Source organism: Alosa alosa, chromosome 12, assembly GCF_017589495.1.
Source record: "Alosa alosa isolate M-15738 ecotype Scorff River chromosome 12, AALO_Geno_1.1, whole genome shotgun sequence".
In the NCBI taxonomy this organism is placed as follows: domain Eukaryota; kingdom Metazoa; phylum Chordata; class Actinopteri; order Clupeiformes; family Clupeidae; genus Alosa; species Alosa alosa.
The window spans coordinates 8,253,011-8,274,598 of record NC_063200.1 but is presented as its reverse complement, the minus strand read 5'-3'; the positions used below and the strand labels follow the sequence as shown (position 1 = coordinate 8,274,598).

The 21,588-nt window shown below is 42.0% G+C and overlaps 1 protein-coding gene across 2 annotated transcripts in view; it reads left to right on the top strand.

Annotated features, from left to right (window-relative positions):
- agxt2 (alanine--glyoxylate aminotransferase 2) overlaps nt 1-21,588 on the top strand; it is a 30,365-nt gene that overhangs the window by 7,701 nt on the left and 1,076 nt on the right. For both annotated transcript variants that reach the window (XM_048259771.1, XM_048259770.1), the window contains exons 9-13: nt 17,656-17,748; nt 19,267-19,399; nt 20,103-20,191; nt 20,323-20,472; nt 21,376-21,474. In XM_048259771.1, coding sequence (XP_048115728.1) covers nt 17,656-17,748; nt 19,267-19,399; nt 20,103-20,191; nt 20,323-20,472; nt 21,376-21,474 — 564 coding nt within the window. The remainder of the gene's footprint in view (nt 1-17,655; nt 17,749-19,266; nt 19,400-20,102; nt 20,192-20,322; nt 20,473-21,375; nt 21,475-21,588) is intronic.

The window sequence follows — 21,588 nt, the reverse complement described above, 5'->3', positions numbered from 1 at the left end:
TTACACTGGATAAAATAACTCTACTTGTCTTGTACAAATGGTGTAATGTCGCAGCAGGAAGGCTAGCCTAGCAAAAAATGTTTATGTTAACTACCTGCCTGATGGCCCATGCTGCTTACAAACTAGAACAGTTAGCGTTTTTTCAAAGTTAACTTTTTTTCCCGAACGGACGGAATATGGTTACATACTGTAATATGTTTATTAACGGGATAAGGAAGCCGCAGATCTGTTCCAGAATCACACGTATTTAATGACATAACATTGCTATAGCTTTGTAATACGTTTTGATGAAAGTGGCATAGCTTCTCTGCTATACTAACTATTCGACCGTGATAATCTATTTACCAAATGGGGGTTAGGAAAACCACACGATAAATTCCGTGCATCAAAGCAGACTGGAACATTCATGTCTAGCAGTATTCATGCACGCCAGCTGTTTACTGTCTTTAAAGCACCATGTGCGTTTGTCTAATTCTCAAACAGCAGAATGCTTAAATGCTATGTTAAGCTACAAGTAGGCCTAGGTCAATGTATAACATTAGCTTGGGATGTTTTTACAGTAAGCATTGGTAGTTGTGAAAGCAGCTGCATCCCTTCTAAATATCAAAATATGGAAATGCTAACATATCTTTTCTTTCTCCCTCAAGGTGCTTTGCTTAAAATTCTCAGCCCTCAGGCTCTTCCTAAGGATACCTCCACTGATGAAGGTAGAGTGAATTTCTCTCACTGAGCTGAGCTGTTAATGACCTTTTCCAATATGCTAACAGTGAAATGGTCAAACGTACTTCACAGGTAATACCAGTACAGATTTTTTTTTTCAATTATTTTCCCAGGTACACCATCAACTCGGGGGCGGATTATGAACTTTTGGGCCCCTGGCCCAGATGTATTAAGGGCCCCTCACGTATTGTCGTTTTAATTTGTTTGATGTGATTTCCTGTATTCTGGTGCATTTTGGGGATGGCCAATACTAAATTCAATTAGATTCATAGCCTACGTCCTGATTTGTTCATATTGAGGCAATGATTCCATACAAAGGCTTGGGCTTCAGGGCCCCCTGACCCCTTGGGCCCCTGGGCCTGGGCCCGGTAGGCCCGTGCAGTAATCCATCCCTGCATCAACTTCATCCTCTATTCATGAGGAAGAAGCTGACATTGGATTTTATGGTATGGTGGTGTTTTTGCAAATGTTCAAATGTTCAAAATGTTCAAAACTAATGCACAGTATATATATGCAACAGCAGTATTTGCACTGTCAACATTTTTTATTTACATACTGTAAAGTGTGGGTGAACTTAAATTGTATGGCTATGCTGTGGTTCCGGTAGGCTTTGCGTGCGGGGGGGGGGGGCAACACACACAACAGAAGCCACAAACACAAAGAATATGCAACAAGACCCACAGGGTCGTAACACCCCCACCACCAAAAATCAACATCTAATGTTGATCACATTCAACTGGTTAGGGAGTGAGGCAGAGTCCACCTGCACAAGTACTAGATCCCCAATGATGTTTAAAGGGGAGATGTTAGACCTAACCCACATCCATATGGTGACAGCAGTCATCAGCACAGGAGGGAGTATCTCAGGAGAGAGCTGGAAAAGACACACTTAACCTCTGTACATCCTTAACACACAAAGCAGACAAATGAGACAAACACTTTTCAACTCTTGCAGAAATCTCAGAATTCTTAAGATTCTGGCAAAAGACAGGCACAGGACAATCAGCAGTCTTCTTCCTCATAGGGATTTTTCTTGTGAGATCTCAGAGACTTATTGGCTACACCTCCCATCCCAGAAACTGTGGCGTGGCAACAAGCCAAAGTGGGGTCAGTTACCTGCGCAAGCCTGATCTGATTTCTGTCTATAGACAACGACGAATGAACTTCAGCACCACCGGACATGGACAGCGACCGAGGTTAGCGCGAGGTGACACAGACTGGTAATTAGTAGACTTTAAAATGTTCTAACTAGGGACAACTTTTCCACCAGCTAAATCGTTACCCAAGATAAAGGTTACCTCTTCCATAGGCGACTTCCACGAACCCAGAAACCAAATCATATTTAAGGTGCACCGTGTGTATTGGAACTTTTAAAAGTCCCATCTCAATACCCTGAACTAGCACATCAGTGCTACAGTACGTTTCTTCAGAGAATGGCAAAAAGAAGCAACAATAAAAGACTGGGCTGCACCGGTTATTAAAAGAATTTTGGTAGGGACACCATCCCTCTCACGCCCTGAGAGAGACACCATCCCCTCCAAAACAAACGGATCATAAACTGAGTCAAATCCCCTGTGTAAATGGTCTAAACTTAGAGTGCTCACCAAGCCAGCACTCTTCGAATTTTGTCGCTTCGGAGACTAATTCTTCCTTTCCAGGACCGGACATACTGCAATGAGGTGGCCAACCTCATGACAATAGCCTAATAACACTCACAAGATTCCACTTCCAAAGATGGCTTACTAAATTCTGAATTTCTCCAGCTCTGCTTCAGACTGGAAGGCCAAGCTGAAGAACGATGAGGAGGAGAAGAGAACTGAAACAAACATTTGTGCGCCAGCACAAATTCATCTGCACAGACAGCAGCCTGCGATAGCGTTGTTACTTTCTGATTGTTCAAATACATCGCTACTGCGTCTGGAATGCAACCTTTAAATTCTTCCAGCAAAATCAATTGACGAAGATGTTCTTTAGTGTGTGCATGTTGTGAAGTGCACCACCTGTCAAAAGCACTCTCTTTCTTTCTCGCAAACTCCACGAAGGTGAAGCTGTCGGACTTGCGAAGGCCACGAAATCTCTGACGGTAGGCTTCAGGAACCAACTCGTAAGCATTTAAAATTGCAGTTTTAACAGTGTCATAATCCGAACTTTGTTGCACGGTGAGGGCAGAATACACAGACTGTGCCTTGCCAGTCAAGACAGTTTGCAATAGCAACGTCCAGACTTCAGCAGGCCATCTCAACGTAATGGCAACCCTCTCGAAATGCGAAAAATATTTCTCAACCTCACGTTCGTTGAAGGGCGGAATCATCCGAGTGTTGCGACTAACATCGAACGGCTGAGCTGGGACAAATGGCAACGGAGGACCAGGAGCTAATGGAAGGACATTGTCGGGATTTCTCACGTTCGCGTTGGTATTCGCGTTGACGCTCACTCTCAGCCTCTTCGTGCTCTAATCTCTTCAAATCAAGCTCAAGCTGAACCTCTAATTTCTTCATTTCAATTTCTTTGTCCAATTCTTTCTCTCTAACTACTCGATTTTCTCTTTCAGCACGTATTCGTGACGCTTCCAACTGTAATTTGCGCTCCTCAAATGAGTACTCTCTAATTTTAAGCTCCCGATCGGAAACATTGCTCGCTGATGATAAAACAGGAGAAACAGGGCCTTCTCTAGGCAGAATATTTTTAGCTACTAGACCTAAAATCACAGCTTTATGCAACAGCTCTTTAAGCTTCTTGTCCTCAGACGTAATAGTAATGGAGAAATGCTCTGCAATTTTCTCTAACTGGTCTTTAGTGCAACCAGACAGAAGTTCCTCGGAAGAACTTTTAATAAATTCTTCCACCACAGACATTGTCACTAACACCGAATAAAACTAAATTTTAACTGCCACGAATTAAACTAAAGTGGACTAGTCTGAGGTAGGTCAAAATTTACCAAAATCACGACCAGCAATTTCATTCATCCACAATCAAAAACGGAGTATCTAACTTCTACCCCCTCCAACCCAAAAATGAATGCTCGGACCAACAGCTCGGAAAAAGTCTCAAAAGCCACAAAAAAAAGTCTTCAAACATTTGCCACTTACTGCCACGAACAAAAAACAAAGGCACTTGGCTACGAAGCTGCCACCAGATGCAAACGAACTTCAAACGATGACAAAAACAAAAATCTAATGTTAGTCGTGTTAGTCTGCCCATCTATAAGTGCTCAATTATTTAACAAAGCATCGCTCTAACCAATAACCCAGACTGGGCGAAGCTCTGGACCCAAATACCCAAACTAAAAATAAACATATCTTCAAAGCGTACCAATTGGAGGTTCGCAATGAACCTCCCCCCGGGGTTGCTTCACAAAACCACCACCAAATCAAAAAATAATCAAAACACTAACTCACCAGAACCTCTTGGTCATAAGCGCGCTTCCTAAAAAAAAAGACCGTTACAAAATACAAAACAATACGACGGCACAACTAAAGCGATACAAAAGCGATACAAATTGGCTGCTCCCCAATATGTTACTGAAGGGGGGAAATTTAGGCCCCAATTTGCTAAAACTGGGAACAAAAAGAACCGTATAGAGCCCCCATTTGTTACATCCCGGTCTAGGACTTGTGGGACATAACAAAACGGACACAAAACGTAAAAATATTGTGTATTTATTAATCCAAAAAAAAACAGTATGGAAAAACAGTCTATAAGCCACTACGAAAAACAAGGCCTACAAAGTAGGCCTCTGCAGCCAGGCGCTCACTCCTGGTCTCTCACCCCAGGGAGTGGAAAAATGACGGTGGTTGCACGGGAAAGGCCCGAGGCTGGCCCTAGTGGCAGCGAAGTGCGGCAGCGACGGTGGCAACGAAAATGATCCCCAAAGCGAGCAAGAGTGAGCGAGCTCTGAATGGCATTAGTGATGGGACATTCAACACTGAGGCACCGAAGCTTGTATCACTCCCGTGAAGCAAATTGTTACGACGCTAACCTCGGTCGCTGTCCATGTCCGGTGGTGCTGAAGTTCATTCGTCGTTGTTTTTTGTGTTGGAGCTTGTATCAAATTGGAATAAGCATGTGACTGGTGACGTCCGAAGCTTCAAACGTCACCGAAGGGTTTTGCTGGATTCGAAAGTTTGCTGCTGCGCTGATACCCAACAGGAGCAACACTGCTTCTCTGTAGCCTACTTAGTTACTCAGCAATCATTGTTGCTGAAGAACTTTTTAAAGTTTTGAAGTCAAATTTCAAATATTTTGTTATTTTTTATATTTTGTTATTGCATAAGCCTAATAAAAATACCTTGTAAAGTGACTCACAGGGATTGAACCCACATCGCCAGATCTATCGTCCTCATCGTTACCTCTACTCTATCATAGGCATACGGCAAGAATGGATGTTCACGAACTATTTATTTCTAACAATAACGACCTATTTCTAACAATAACGACCTATTTTAACAATAACGGCCTGTTTAGTTCTAAAACACACTACCTAAATAATGCCTCTTGGTTATGAGTAGGCTATGACAGTTTATTGGATAAGGCCTAGGTGCACTTTATTTGATATTGCCACATAGCAGACGGCTGCATTTCTTGCTGCAGTTTGTTAAAACCAACTGAACACACGTAAATTCAAACGCTGAACACACTAGGCTATATTCAAACATTATACCCTAGTTCTAATTAATGTATTTAATTTTCAGTCATCTCATGCCATGTGTTCATTCTGTCCCTCATGTTCATGTTGTAAGCTTTGTTCGGGTGTGTCGAATTTATAGCCGCTGTCATTTCTGCTGACCACCAGATGTCAGTGTGTTGTCTTTGATGCTTTGATGCTTCGGATCATTTTGCGATACAATCAGGAAGAAGCTTCAAAAGCTTCACAAGGCTTCATTCGCCATTACTAAATGACGTCAGCCACTTTTAAAGGGACGGGCTATCCTGACGTCCAATGGGTTCACACCACCACTCAGCTGCACCAATCTGCCTGCAAGACACACAACAGAAGCCACAAACACAAAGAATATGCAACAAGACCCACAGGGTCGTAACAAGGGTACCAAATCAATGTTGTGTCCCCATGAGAGCAGAAAAATGCATACTACAGGGATCTTCAAATCATTGTAATGTTATAAGCCATGAGCTTCATGTAAATGAACAATAAACACACTGGACAATAAGTTGTTCAGAATACAAAGATGGAAGAAAGGCTTAGCTTTAGCCTACCCATCTTGAGGTCTCTATAGGAGTTATTATAACAGTAGGCCCTGAGGCACATCAGAGCAAGTGTTACAGATGACACACGTGCAGTGATGCTTATGTTGCATGTAACATCAGAACACCGGGGCCGTTTCAAGGAATTTGGGGGCCCCAAGCAAAATGGACATTGAGCCCCCCCCCCCCTCCACCGCACGCAAAGCCTACAGGAACCACAGCATAGCCATACAATTTAAGTTCAACCATCAATAAAAAATGTTGACAGTGCAAATACTGCTGTTGCATATACTGTGCATTTTTGCACATTTGAACATTTGCAAAAACACCACCGTACCATAAAATCCAATGTCAGCTTCTTCCTCATGAATGGAGGATGAAGTTGATGGTGTACCTGAAAAAAAAATCTGAAATTACCTGTGAAGTACGTTTGACCATTTCACTTTTAGCATATTGGAAAAGGTCATTAAAAGCTCAGCTCAGTGAGAGAAATTCACTCTACCTTCATCAGTGGAGGTATCCTTAGGAAGGGCCTGAGGGCTGAGAAATTTAAGCAAAGCACCTTGAGGGAGAAAGAAAAGATATGTTAGCATTTCCATATTTTGATATTTAGAAGGGATGCTGCTGCTTTCACAACTACCAATGCTTACTGTAAAAACATCCCATGTTATACATTGACCTAGGCCTACTTGTAGCTTAACATAGCATTTAACAGCTGGCGTGCATGAATACTGCTAGACATGAATGTTCCAGTCTGCTTTGATGCACGGAATTTATCGTGTGGTTTTCCTAACCCCCATTTGGTAAATAGATTATCACGGTCGAATAGTTAGTATAGCAGAGAAGCTATGCCACTTCCATCAAAACCTATTACAAAGCTATAGCAATGTTATGTCATTAAATACGATAAACAGTGATCATGGGCGTAGATTTAGGGTGGGACGCTAAGGACTAGTCCTAATCAATATTTTAAGATGACAAAATTGTCCCCACCAATATTTTAGCGAATTTATTTGTGCTGCTGATCATTCCGACAGCCAGCAAAACAGTAGGCCTACAAGAAACGTCGTCATGATTTACTGAAAAACAGAGGGGGAGGGGGAAGGGTTATCTGACATGCACGCTACAGTAGGCCTACACGCACGGAGAGTGACAAAGCACAGGCTACTGTACTTGTTTGCACAGGCAGTCAAGCGAACGGGTGTGTCAACGGTAAGTTAGGGCTGTCTGCCAATACATAGCCTATCCCAAAAAAGGCCAGAGTAAAACATTGTGATATTCCCTTTGCCCTTCAGCATGTACATGTTTGCCCCTTTTTGTGGTTTGTAGATCACAGCTATGCCACCCAAAAATACAAAGCTTTTTCATTGCAGTCTAGGCAAAATAATTAGCCATACAAACTGGCAACTGGTGACCAGGCTTTCAAATGCGGATTTTACTGTGTAAAATAGCATTAGCTGTCAGGATATTACCCAGGATATTGTCACAGCTAACCTAGCTTCTGTAATGTTTCAACCAAAGTTAGGAGTCATGTTGAATAAGGGTGTGCCGCACGGACAGTCACATATAGGCTATAAGTCACCATCACTAGGCTGAGCTCAGCTTGGAGTGAGATTTGAGATTTGGGCGGGCACTCACTAACTAAAATGTTTCGCTTGTGTGTAAAATTGAATAAAGTAAGTGCATTATTTACTAAGATGAGTGCACCATTTATTAAAATAAGTGCGTAAAACGTGCGCACTATGTAGCAAAAGGTGTGCACACATGGGCGGATTTACAGATGTGAAATGGGCCCCCCAGGCACAAATGTGCACACTGCACAGATGTGAAATGGGCCCCCCACTTCAAAAGGTTGGTAACTCAGCTTTAGGTCTGGGTCTGGGGGCATGCTCCCCCTGAAGATTTTTTTTTAAATAACCCCTTAAATAACAACTTCTGGTGAGATTTTTGGAAAGAAGCATTATCACTTTGAGACCTTGAATGTGTCATTGTATACATCCTATATCTTGTTTTTGTTTATTTTCCAAGACAGTCTGGGATTTGTACCCATCTAGCATAGCTTATGTCTTTTATGTCAGCCTTTATATCAAGAGGAAACCATTTGTGTTTTTATGTCACCAGGAAGCAATAACTTTTGATATTTAGGTGGGATAGATTGGAATTTTCAAATATAACTAGATGTACCGCATAGAGGTACAAAATATGACCGCCGCTCAGTCCTGTACATCCGTTCGCGAAAATAAATCACACTTCAATTTGTTACCATATATTACTCCATCCCCCACTCTTGAAACTTTTGTGTATGCTTGTTTGGCATGCCTGAGTGTGTGTGTGCGGCTGCACAGAAAGTAGCCTACTGGTGCTGAAAAGGTGAATAGATTGAATAGCCAAAGAAGATGTAGCATTGTTGTAAAACCTTTAAAATCTCTAAACAATCACAAGTAGGGCAGTTCATCACAGTTCATCCATTGCAACTGGATTGATGAAAGGTCACTTACACCTGTAGGCTACATTGTATTTGGGAAAAGCAAAAGGTATCAGCATAATGTTATTTATTTATTTATAAACAAAAACATCTCTGTCAGTTCCATGCCGTTTTCAACAGCTATCAAAAACAAAAGTCATTTTTGGATGGATGGATTTTTTGTGAATGTTTCTTCTTCTACATAAGATTTTAGTCATCTTTAGTTCATGTAATACTTTATTGTCAATGCACAAATTAAGTAACAGTAGTCTGAAACGTTATTGTTCATGCACAAATTAAGTAACAGTAGTCTGAAACGAAATGCTGTTTTACATCTAACCAGTGGTGCAAATAACTGACATGTCCAAATGGGCCTTGATGAAATGCGTCGCTAGACTGTTCATACACATTTTAACAGGTCAAAGTTGAAGAGCTGTTGTCCGTTATTGTTCGTGCAAATATTTCAATTCAATTTATTGTGCTTATATAGCTGCAAAACATTACACATGTATCATGGCGCTTTACAGAATGTAGGCAATCAGAGAAAAAAGAAAAGAGGGAGAAAAGAAAAGGAAGAAAGAAAGAAGGAAAGAAAGAAGGCCCATGGGTAACAGGGGTGGGGAAAAACTCCCTAGAATTGGAGATACATATAGGAAGAAACCTCGAGCAGATCCACAACTCAAGGGCCTGACCCATCTGCCTAGGGTCAATACGGATAGTAAGGTCTATAAACAATGACAAATGCATATGACAGTCAGGTGTGGAGAGAAGGACATGGTGTTTAAAGCACCTGAGGTGAAGGTTACAGAAGGTGGGATGATTACGTATGATAAAGCATAATCATGATTTAGTGAGAGAATGTGCAATAGTCCGGCGTCGGAATTGTCCAGGAAAGAAAGTTGTGATGGGGCCAGTGGTGGGTCAGCAGACAGGCCAGAATCCGGGCAGAGTTGTCATAGGCAGGTGATGGGGCTGTACGGGCCAGGAATCCAGGTAGGGGGACAGTAATACAGCAGTCAAGGATGGGACTTCAGGTGGGATGGGTAAGAGGAGGGCCAGGCGCACGGATGGTTGATGACTGGTGATGATATACCTCACAAGTGAGGTACAGTAAGGGAGAAGAAAGAGAAATGTAGAATGTGGTTAATGTCAAGAAGTGATCAGTAGTGCTATATATTGTTACAGTAAATCATAGTGAGAATGGGCAAGAGAGGGAGAGTTGAGAGAAAGAGGGTAGGAGAGAGAGGAGAGGGGAGGGGGTTGTACGGCATGGCACACGAGAAGTCCATGACATCACTATGCTATAGCAGCATAACTAAGGCATGGTGAGGGGTAGTCAACACCAGCGCAGTGACCACCATCTCACGCGCGACTGGGGTGCCAGTCACACGAGGACTCAGGGTGGTCCATTCCAAAATCCCCGAGATGGGTGAAGTTCCACACCGCACCATACCTAACTATGGGAGGCAGTAAAGAGGTATGTTTTAAGTCTAGACTTAAAAATAGGGAGGGTGTCTGCTAATCGAATTGAGGAGGGTGCGCTGAGGGTGAATTGAGGAGGGTGCGCTGATTCATGTTCCCTTGAATTGTGTAACTGAGGTCCATGGCTAGTCTGGCTTTCACCAGACCAAGCTCAATCTTTTAAGAAATCAAAAAATAAAAGCGGGCAGATCAGGCTGGGTTCACCCAGCCTAGTCCACCCGATACTGTTTAATTTTCCGATTTAGATATCCACGCTCTGGCTATTCTAAATGCAAAAATGCATCAGGGAGTTATGACAAAACTAACAAACTAGATCCTAATAGAAAGCTGTTAGCTTCCCTAAGCTACAGGTAGGCTTATGAGGTAGGCCTACAACATAAATTGTCAATAGGCTATGCTGGCGACACAAATAAAATCTCCTTTGGAAACCAATGGCTTACGCCTTACAGTATCAAGCGGACTTAAACTGCCATATCGTGGCGAAAAGTTGTAATAAAATTCACGCAGCTCCATGAGTCAAGGAAAGCGCGAATGAAGTAGCCACTAAATGGGACCCACTACACAGTAGCTTAAGGTGTGGGGGAGCGCGGGGCACAAAGTAACGCGGGGTTAAATGTAACACGGACTTTTTCCCTATTTGCAGGGGGTTGATCGAGGCATGGTATTTGTCATTTGATCACATTACTATGAGACAGTGTTCCACAAATTTTCAGTCAGTATAGACGTGTTTCCACGTAGATCTGCAGCAAAACACCTTTTGAAGACATCAATGTAAATGTCTAGGTGGTACTTGTGTTTCCATTACTGAGTTGTGGGTGCAGCTCACTGACTCCAATCTTGTATCATCTTAATAACCGTCTTGTAGGCTAAAAATGAACACCGTTTTGAAACATGTAGCCAACTCATAGCAGGAGCTAGCTTATCTTATAACAAACGTGACCCAGCGGGGTTAGTTGTAATGCGCTGTTACAACTAAGCCACTCATACTGTACAATGATGTTGCAATACAAAAATATGCGCGTATTAGTGTTAGTTTAGTTAGTTTTTGTGATGTTTTGCATTTTGCCTCATTTTGCCTGCTTTTCTTGGCAGGATTGACCTTGGTTAGACTTTTTGCTTCCATTGGCGCATATTTCTCATGTTATTTCTCCGTATAGAAAATAAAGTCAATTTTCGACACACGTCTGTTGTTAGTTCATGACTTATGTATCATAAATAGTCAGATCCTATTCTATCATACACATTCAGATACATTTATTGAATTAATTTAATTAAAAACAGCCTTTGGGATGAGTGTTACAACTAACCCACATATGGGGCAGGTTGTAACATTTCACCTATCGCCACTCTCGGTGGAATTGTAAAACAACAGTAGCTCCTACAAACAAACTTCCAGTGCATATGTGTAACAGAGATATGTATGTTGCTTGTTAAAAAGTATTACTGAAACTCAAATGATTTTAGAATTATTTAGCCATAACCAAAAAGTGTTACTTTGTGCCCCGCGCTCCCCTGTTGCTAAAGCAGCCACAATGAAATGAAGGTGTCATTCGATACTTCACACACACGTGCTTTTTAATTTCACAGACTACAACTACTGTACCAAGCTGGAATCAAAGCACATCGATTCCCCTCTCACACCCTGCACGCACTTAAAACAAAATAAACAGGCGTCTCAGTCTCACGCATGTAGCCTATATGCAAAACTGTATCAGACCAGTGTACGTTGGTAAATCTTCCATTGCACAGAATGATTTTTGTAGCACGTGCAACAAATGACAGTCGAAAGATACAATTACAGTGCTGCTATCAATTTGCTTGGTATAACCGCATTTATAGTTTTCTACAAATGCAATCAATCAAATTGGCCTCCATCACTCAACCAACGCTAAGGGTAACATTACCTAGGTCCTTATTGATATTATAAGATTAACGTACCTGCAGTAAAAACCAAGCATATCCGATAAACATCCTCAGATTTATTTCGGCTTCAAGAAGAAATGGAAATTACATTTCATGTGAACATCATCCTATCCTTATTAGACGTTCTCTGCGGTAAACTACACTCCTTGTATGAGGCGTCCATTGTTTTTCCAACCCACTTTTAACTTCCAACAAAATTACGTCTCACTGCAACAACGCGCCATCTAGTGGACAAACGACTACTTATCGCCAATCCTGGAAATGCAGCCATGATGATGATGATGAATATTTATTTTGGCTTTCTTTTAATCCTACTGAATTTGTAATTATGTATCGGCCATTCTAATACCGATAGTATGTGGGTGCCTGTGTGTGTGTGCATGTGTATATGTGTGCACCGCCATCTATAGGCCAATGTACAGTCACTTAATGTACACATAACCTAATTTTTTTAGACCCCCCCATGGATGAAATTCTACGAAACTTGGCATACCCCCAGAGAATGCCAGGTCAATCATACACATACAATTGCAGTTCTGAACATCTTAACTGAAGATAGGGGCAATTAAAGCAGAATAATATTGCATTTTCATTTTTTACGGGGGCAGATTGATGTGGGCCCTTGAGACCAACATACCATAAAAGATTCTTCATCCTCAGTGCCACGGTTCAGGTAGGGGCCCAGCAGGGGGAGTGGCCCCTGGGGACGAAACGAAATTTTTCCGTAAAAGTCTAGTGGGGCTACATACCCAACCAAATTTCATGTGCCCCGGTGGTTCGGTGTCCCGGGTATCGTTGACCAAAAATTCAGGAAGTAGGTGACGAAAAAAAAAAAAAAAAAAAAACTTTGACAATCCCTATATGACCGCTTCGCTAGCTTTGCTAGTGGCGGTCATAATAATCTTGACGGTGGGATATTCTATGGCTCACCAATTTACGAGATATATGTACTGAGTGAGACAAATATTTTATTTATTAGGCTAATTGTTGTTTTTTTTCACTCGAGTAGCCTATTGCCACTGAACCATTGGATCAAGAATGCATGCCGAGACCAACTTTTTATTTTTTATAAGGACAGCAAGTTCATTATTTTGGGTTGCTATTACATTATGGTGGTTGGCAGCTCATTGTCTGCAGCAGTCCTGTATCTTTAGAAAAAAAAAATGTGTAGTAGCCTATACTCGCTCAAATTGATAACACTCATTGATAATAAGCTAATTGTATTCATTGTTAACATGGTCCATGGAGGCTCAGACGGGTGAAAAAAGTAGCCTACATAGCATAACAACATCCACATGCAATAATACAACGACAACGTCTACAATGACCTATTCATTTGGACAACTTGATACAGCCCTATACAGGCTAAAGTTACCTTTAGTTTTGTTCTAGCTGTAACGTGACGCCTGGCTTTAGTGCAGTCTAACGTTCTGACAAGCACACCAATTGCCTACCTTGTTCTTGTCCATCTGGAATAACTCCTAGCGTTGCTGCCTCCATCCTTTCTGTTTTCGTTGTTTAAAACTTGTGATATCCATGATGAGTAGTAATATCCATGATGAGTATTGAGTTCGTGAATTAGCTCAACATTGTGTGCTGATAACCATATATAGATAGCCAGTAAAAGAAAACAACAAGTAGCCTATTGCGTGCCTGCGTGCATATTCTCTCTCCTGCTCAAACAAAATGTGTTCACTAACTTTACGTAATAGAAAATGGTAAATAGCCTAATGGCATGCAGCTAATGGCATACTGTGCATAGTTGGGAAGGTATGAATACACACACACACAAGGGAAATTTTCTCTCGCTGTTGAGTAGCCTGATAGTACACACAGTGCGTACGGACGTACAGGCGCGCCTGGTGATAGGTCGTATAAAATGAACGTTGCTGATGTCTGGGTTACACAAAGCTACAACGACACTTCATTATGTTTTCTTAATGACCGACAGTTTAGTTTAGTTTATAAATAGGAAAATAATTTTGCCATAAAGTAGCCTAAGCAAGCCTACAGCGTTACAAGTGTTCGTAGAAAGGCCTGATTTACACACACTTTTAAAGTGCCATAAGCTGGTTCACCAAAATGACAAACAGTTGAATTTCTGAATAAAAATAATTTTGGTGCAGTTTTGACATCTTAAACACCCCATAAGCGCACAAACATAACGTGGTTGCAGGGAGGGGATGTCCTATTTTGGAATTTTACACGGATACAACGAACACTATTTTTTGATTGGATGTCGGTGGCTATTTATGTTTTTGATTTTGCTGGTGAGTGGTGCGCTAGTTCTAAACTCTGCGAGATATCCTCTCGTATGCCTGCGCGTCCTCTAATATGCAGATACCTTCCTACATCTCTAGTAATATTTCTGCGTGAGAAATGCAAGGTGTGGCGTGAACCTGTTAAATTGCGTGTGTGAGACTTGAGAACCCTGCTGTTAGGCTAATTGGGCTACCAATCTTGCAGTCGTAATAAACAATGGATCCGAGACATTTTCCTGTTCCTATATTCTGTTTATGTAGGCTAATGTATTTGTGAATGTAGCCTGCACAATGCAAAGAAATAAAAGATAAACTGGTGCATTTCCATACTCATAGAAATGAGACACTTATCTCTTCTATGATCTCATCCTAGAAAGATTTTCTTTGACTTGTTAGTTTTTTGAACATTTATTTTATCTAATGACATAGCAAACACGATGAATTGAATCCACATATCCTTGCACTTGCGAAACAATTTTTCAGCATTCACGTTCCTCTTAAAGTGACAGGCACTCAATTAGATTTACACACCAAATGTGATGATATAGACAAGTGTAGCCTAATAATTTAAATATTACATTAGGCCTACATTACATTACATTACATTTGGCTGACGCTTTTTAGGTCAAAGCGACTTACAACATAGTAAACAGTTTAAGTTTTAAAGCAATTCTCAACAATTTTAGGACAATTTAAAAAACGGTTGAGTACAGTAAGAATAAGTGCATCAGTGAGTGCTGTTTTTAACAGTTACGTGTCAGTTTAAGACGGCTGGTGAGTGCTAGGATCAGCAAGACTTGTTGTAAGTGGTGCTATGAGAGGAGATGTTCTCTAAAGAGCTGGGTCTTCAGGAGTTTTTTGAAAATGGAGAGGGATGTCCCTGCCCTTGTAGGAACTGGCAGTGTGTTCCACCAACGAGGAACAACAAATGAGAAAAGTTTGGATTGGCCTGAGCGTACCGGTGGTAGAGCTAGCCGTCGTTCGTCTGAGGAGCGCAGCGGTCTGGAGGTAGCATATGTCTGTATGAGGGCATTCAAGTAGGTGGGAGCAGAACCGGAGACTACTTTGTAGGCAAGGGTTAGAGCCTTGAATTTGATGCGGGCCGCCATAGGTAGCCAGTGAAGCTGGATGAGCAGCGGGGTAACATGTGCCCTTTTGGGTTGGTTGTAGACCAGGCGCCGCGTTCTGGATCATCTGAAGGGGTTTCACTGCGCAGGCTGGGAGACCTGTCAGGAGGGCGTTGCAGTAGTCGAGTCGTGAGATGACTATTGCCTGAACCAGAAGTTGGGTAGCATCTTGAGTCAAGTAAGTCCTGATTTTCCGTATGTTGTAGAGTGCGAAACGGCATGACCGGGCGACTGAGACATGATCTGATAAGTTTAGTTGGTTGTCGAGAACAACACCTAGATTTCTTGCAGTCCTGGTAGGTGAAACAGACAGGGAGTCAAATTTGATGTTGACGTCGTGGTGTATGGTAGGTTTAGCTGGGAGGACCAGCAGTTCAGTCTTTGAGAGGTTCAGCTGGAGGTGGTGTGCCTTCATCCATGCTATGTCTGAGAGGCAATCCGAGATCCGTACTGAAACCAAGGGGTCATCAGGTAGAAAGGATAGATAGAGCTGTGTGTCGTCTGCATAGCAGTGGTATGAGAAGCCATGCGAACGGATAATCTGTCCCAAGGAGGTGGTGTAGATAGCAAAGAGAAGGGGGCCCAGCACTGAGCCCTGGGGGACCTCTGTGGTGGGATGGTGAGGTGCAGATAGCTGACCAAGCCATGATACTTTAAACGAGCGTCCTGTGAGGTAGGATTCAAACCAGGAGAGAGCAGAACCGGAGATTCCCATGTTAGCGAGTATAGAGAGAAGGATGCGGTGATTAACCGTGTCAAAGGCAGCTGATAGCCAATATCAATATGATGTAATCAAATTACTAAATATGTTTAGCTATTAATAATCATGCAGATCATAAAATACTATAATTATCAATATACATTTATAGTTTATATGAATTCCAAAATATGAAAAAGAAACCTATGACAACCATCACTTTCTATGTGTGTGTGTGTGGAGGGTCAATTAAATTCTATGATTGCCACTGATGTAAATGATCTCACAAACCAAATCAAATTTTAAAAAAATTGCAATAGTATCAAAATCGAGATTCTTCACTTGCTATTGGTATTGAAACAATAATGTTCGTGACAACAGGAGTTGTGGATGTGTCCCCACCAAAGCTGAGACCAAACCTACGCCCTTGACAGTGATTCTGGAACAGATCTGCATCTTCCTTATCCCGTTAATACACATATTACAGTATGTAACCATATTCTGTCCGTTCGAAAAAAACACTGTTCTAGTTTGTTACAAGCAGCATGGGCTGTCAGGCAGGTAGTTAACATAAACATTTTTTGCTAGGCTAGCCTTCCTGCTGCGACATTACACCATTTGTACAAGACAAGTAGAGTTATTTTATCCAGTGTAATTTATCACTTACCACTATCTTGTTTTTTCTTGTCATCCTCTTCCTTTCTCTTCTTTCTTTTCTGGCTTCCGGACGCATAACTCCGTATCATTACGACTGCCGAGGTTTTATATTTTCGCGGCAGCAGAGATCACAAACCTGGCTGGCTGGCTGCTGTCAGTGACTACTGAGAGGGGCCCCCTTGAGGGGGATCCCGGTATTACCGGTAACAGTGTCGTTGCACTTTACTGCATTCACTATCAAAGGGGCGCTCACAGTTTGTCGTTGCATTTTATTCTTAACCAGTCGTTGTCTTGGGGCCCCTGGCGAGCTCGGGGCCCCAAGCAATTGCTTGGTTTGCTTGCCTTCTAGCGACGGGCCTGTGTGAACCCATTGGACGTCAGGATAGCCCGTCCCTTTAAAGGGAAACTTGGCAGGATTTCCCCCTCTGCTGGAGAAATTGTGCATTATGCTATTTCAAACTGTGGGAAAAGGTAACGATAAAGCACATGGATTTGTTTACAAGCTAGCGAACGGTTAGCATAAGTTTGGCAGAACTATGTGGATGTTACAAGGTAAGAAACACGATTTAAAACGAGTTAAAACTTGTTTCTCACTTCTCTTTCCGGGACGGTAAGTCTCAATGTTGCAAGGTTGGTTTTCCGCCTGGGGACGCTAGGGGAAGCGGGAAAGTCACCATTTTCACCGAACAGGTCATTTAACCATCCGAATGATTTCTAAACGGGTTTATTACGTTGAAATAGTTGCCAAGTTCCCCTTTAAAAGTGGCTGACGTCATTCAGCTCTTGCTCGCTCGCTCTTGCCGCACTTCGCTGCCACTAGGGCCAGCCTCGGGCCTTTCCCGTGTAACCACCGTCATTTTTCCACTCCCTGGGGGTGAGACCAGGAGTGAGCGCCTGGCTGCAGAGGCCTACTTTGTAGGCCTTGTTTTTCGTAGTGGCTTATAGACTGTTTTTCCATACTGTTTTTTTTTTGATTAATAAATACACAATATTTGTACGTTTTGTGTCTGCCCGTTTTTGTTATGTCCCACAAGCCCTAGACCGGGATGTAACACCCTGCGGTGCATTTATGAATTGTATGCTGTGGTAATGAACCCTTTGGTAATAATATATTTGTCACAGGGTGTGGGCGGGTCTGTTCAGTACCCTAAGGACTATTTGAAAGAGGCCTACAAGCTTGTGCGTGAACGAGGAGGCGTCTGCATTGCAGATGAGGTAGGTTTCTTTATGTTCATAGTTTTAGTAATTAGACTAAATACAATTTAACAGAATAACAACAATAAGTATAAATATATACAAACCATGACTCTGTCCTTAGTAGTACAAGGTTATTTTGTATTTATGGGGAGGGGTAGCCTGACGAGCCAGACCCACATTAAAATGTAGGGTCTGGACACTCACCGTTCGCAGTGCATAGTCCGAGGGGCGGGATAATCAGTTGTCTTTCAAATTCCCTCTGCACGCAATAGGACAGCGGCAGTGCTATGAGTCCCATGCGTTTCCCACCAGCGGAGCTAGTTGGCTAGTTCAAACGTTTGCCAACTTAATAAAAGCTTAACTCGTGTCACACTGTTCGCCAACAGCAACATATATCTTATTTGTTTTCAAGTAGCAGGGAATTCAAGCCAAACCGTTGCAACTCTGCCATCAATCATTATGTTAAACCCACCTAACGACTCTATACACGATTTCATTGGCCTGATTGAGTTTCGATTTCTGGAGCTCACAAGCCAACGGATAGTTGCTAGACTAGCCCTGGCAGCAAATGTAATTTGCTGCCGCTAGGGGCGCGTCTAGATTTCTAGGCTAGGGGAGGGGTAGTCTGGGGAGGTATATATTTTATCTTTATTTTATCTTCTTATTTATTCACATTTTAAACTTTTATTCTATAACTTATTATTACACTAGTATGTGATAGCACAGTTGGAGTGGAGTCAGGAGTTCATTTCACTGCTTGTTGTAGGCCTATCACTATGCATGTGACAAATAAAGAAACTTGAAAGAAACTTTTTGAAGATCCCTGAACTATTGCTAGAATGAAGAGCATTAGGTAAATCATTCCTCCAACAAGCAATCTCAGAAGAGGTTTGACTGTGACCTTTTAGTGCTGATGGAAGGCCCACATGCAGATGCTTATCAGAGGAGGGCCCACATAGCAGACACTTCTTTATAGTATGTTCCTGCATACTGTACATGCATATCTGTAGGTCTTCATTCAGACTTTTCATGTACTTGTTGACACATATTCCTGAAAATCAGAACTATTACAAAACCATGTTAATATTTGATACAAACAGTATACTGCCTTTTTGTTCTACTGTGTCATTGGTTAACATGGCCGTTATATATTGAGTGTTATTTTCACTACCATTCAAAAGTTTGGGGTCACTTAGAAATGTCCTTGTTTTCATCATTAATGTTGGAAAGTATACAGTATACAGAAGTATACAGAAAGTATACAGATGCCCATTATCAGCAACCATTCATCCAATGTTCCAAAGGCACATTCTGTTTACTAATCTGATATAATTTTAAAAGGCTAACTGAGAAAACATTGGTCTATAATGGAGTGGAAAGAAAGTGACCCCAAACTTTTAAACGATAGTGTACATTTGTTCGATTTTCCATTGTTCAAAGTGTACACATTCTTTGTAGGCTCAGATAGTCCTGTGTGTGTCCCTCAGAACGAGGAAAACGTTATTTTGTTTTTTTCTCCCAACCCCTGACCGTCAGGTCCAGACTGGGTTTGGACGTACAGGAAGCCACTACTGGGGATTCCAAGGTCATGGTGTTATTCCAGATATGGTTACCATGGCAAAGGGCATAGGTAATGGATTTCCAATGGGGGCAGTTGTCACAACTCCAGGCAAGCCTTCAATTTAAGGATGTTTCTTTTCATGAAACAACATCTGCTGTAATTTGTTTTATTTTCTCACGGTGGTATACTAAATTGTAAGAAATACATACCTAACTTACGCAGCACTTGTCAAACATGGAAACATCTCTACCCTTTATAATCCACTCTGCAGTCCACTCATTTGATGAAACGTAATCAAAGGCAAATGCTACAATTTAAGTATTAATCACATTCCTCTCATTATTGCAAACAGATGTTTGCACCTCATCAGCTACTCAGGGGATTGATGAGCAAGGACATACCGGCAGGGGAGGAGGAGGAGGGAGAGAATAGACAAAAGCAAGAGATATTTTGAAGGTCTTAACTGGAAGGACACTGTCGATAAGGAATTAAATTGTAACTGCTGCTCAGTGAGACATGCTGGTGCCTACTCCTGTTTTGAGAGTGCTGCAAGTTTAGTCTAAAGAATACCCTGTCCGAATGGGTCTGCTGTATTCTCTTTTATGTCAGCCTGACCGTGTTCCCACTACTAAGTTGCACTTTCTTTTATTAAAAAAGATCAGGGTTTTTGGAAGTTGTACACTCAGGGCAGGCTTCCTTTGTCATTTTGTTGGTCTCTTAGATTTTCTAAGACTTTTTCCCTGAAGGAAGCCCATTTCAGCCTTTCCTGAGTGCCTTTGCCTCTGAGTCACTTTGCTCCTCTTCTTTTCAGAGATTGCCAGCTCATTTGGAAAAGGAGTTCACTTCAACACATTCGGTGGCAATCCAGTGGCATGTGCCATCGGCTCCTCAGTGCTTGATGTAAGTTCAGTGTTTAATGACATCTTTTCAACATTATCTCATTCTTTTCCTGAAAATGTAAGTTGTCATGAATATAATTATGTTCTTTTGAGATTCACAAAAAACATAACTAGTCTGTTTGTCTTTCTCAGACAATAGAGGAAGATGGAATCCAAAAGATAAGTGCTGTTGTTGGCACGTATCTGCTGGAAGAACTTGCAAAGCTGCGTGATAAGTATGAAATCATTGGTGATGTACGTGGCAAGGGACTCATGATTGGCATTGAGATGGTCAAAGACAAGGTAAGTGTAGTTCAACATGATTCCTTATGTTGCATATTATCAAAACAACGTAACAGACAAATGAAAGAACATTTAATTTACATTTACAGATGATGTAACTCTCTGAGCAAGTTTTAATGCCTGTGTGTCCTGTGATTTCCCAGAAAGGCACTTTTTGCAGTGTGGTAGATATTTTCACCTTAAATTGATATTGTGCCCTGCTTGCTGCTGTTATAATACATGCCTATTTTATTTTCTACGTCATGCTTGATAGCTCTGTCAACCATATGGTTTGTTGGAAACAGGTGACTTTGGTGTAGCAGTTGTCATAGGCCAAGGTTTATGCATAGTTAAAGGAACCGTATGTAAGATTGTGGCCAAAACTGGTACTGCTATCACTTTCACATTACTGTAGAATGGTGTATCCCCTCCCCCTCCCCCCTGAATGGAAGAGCTGGCAACCCGGATGCCGAAACACTACTGACTTTGTGATTAGTAGATAGGTGGAGGGTGGCGCATCAGGCCAAAACACAACATGAGAACATCAACATCAGTTGAGGGCTGCAACCTTAACTTTTTAAATGACAATATCCTGGCCGGACTACTGTTGTCAGTGATATAAGTATTTGAAATGAACATGATTTCTTAATGTCTAGTGGCATATCAGGGACATTTTATGATTAATTGAAATACATTTCTTACATACGGTTCCTTTAATGCCAGTGAGAGAGCGACCTTTCTGAACCTTCACTCATAACTCGCATGCAGTGCGTTTAGGTGTGTCTGTGTACCTGACAGAATGTGATTGGAGGCAAGTCATGGCAGCACTGTTACAGTTAAAGATTAACCACGATGGAAACAGCACCTCTGCACCTCCCATATGCAGGCCTCAACACGACCTCTATTTGCCCTCTGCTCACTCAGGCAAGTCGTGACCCTCTTCCCCCTGGTGACGTGGCTGAGATCTTTGAGGGCGTCAAAGATATGGGAGTTCTTATTGGGAAAGGAGGCGTGTATGGACAGGTAGGCTGGTTTTCAGCAGGAGCAGAGCTACCATTAAGCCGTCAGCATATCTACAAACTAGCACACCCAAAGGACCACCCATCTGGTCACCCAGCCATTCTCGCATGGTGCAGT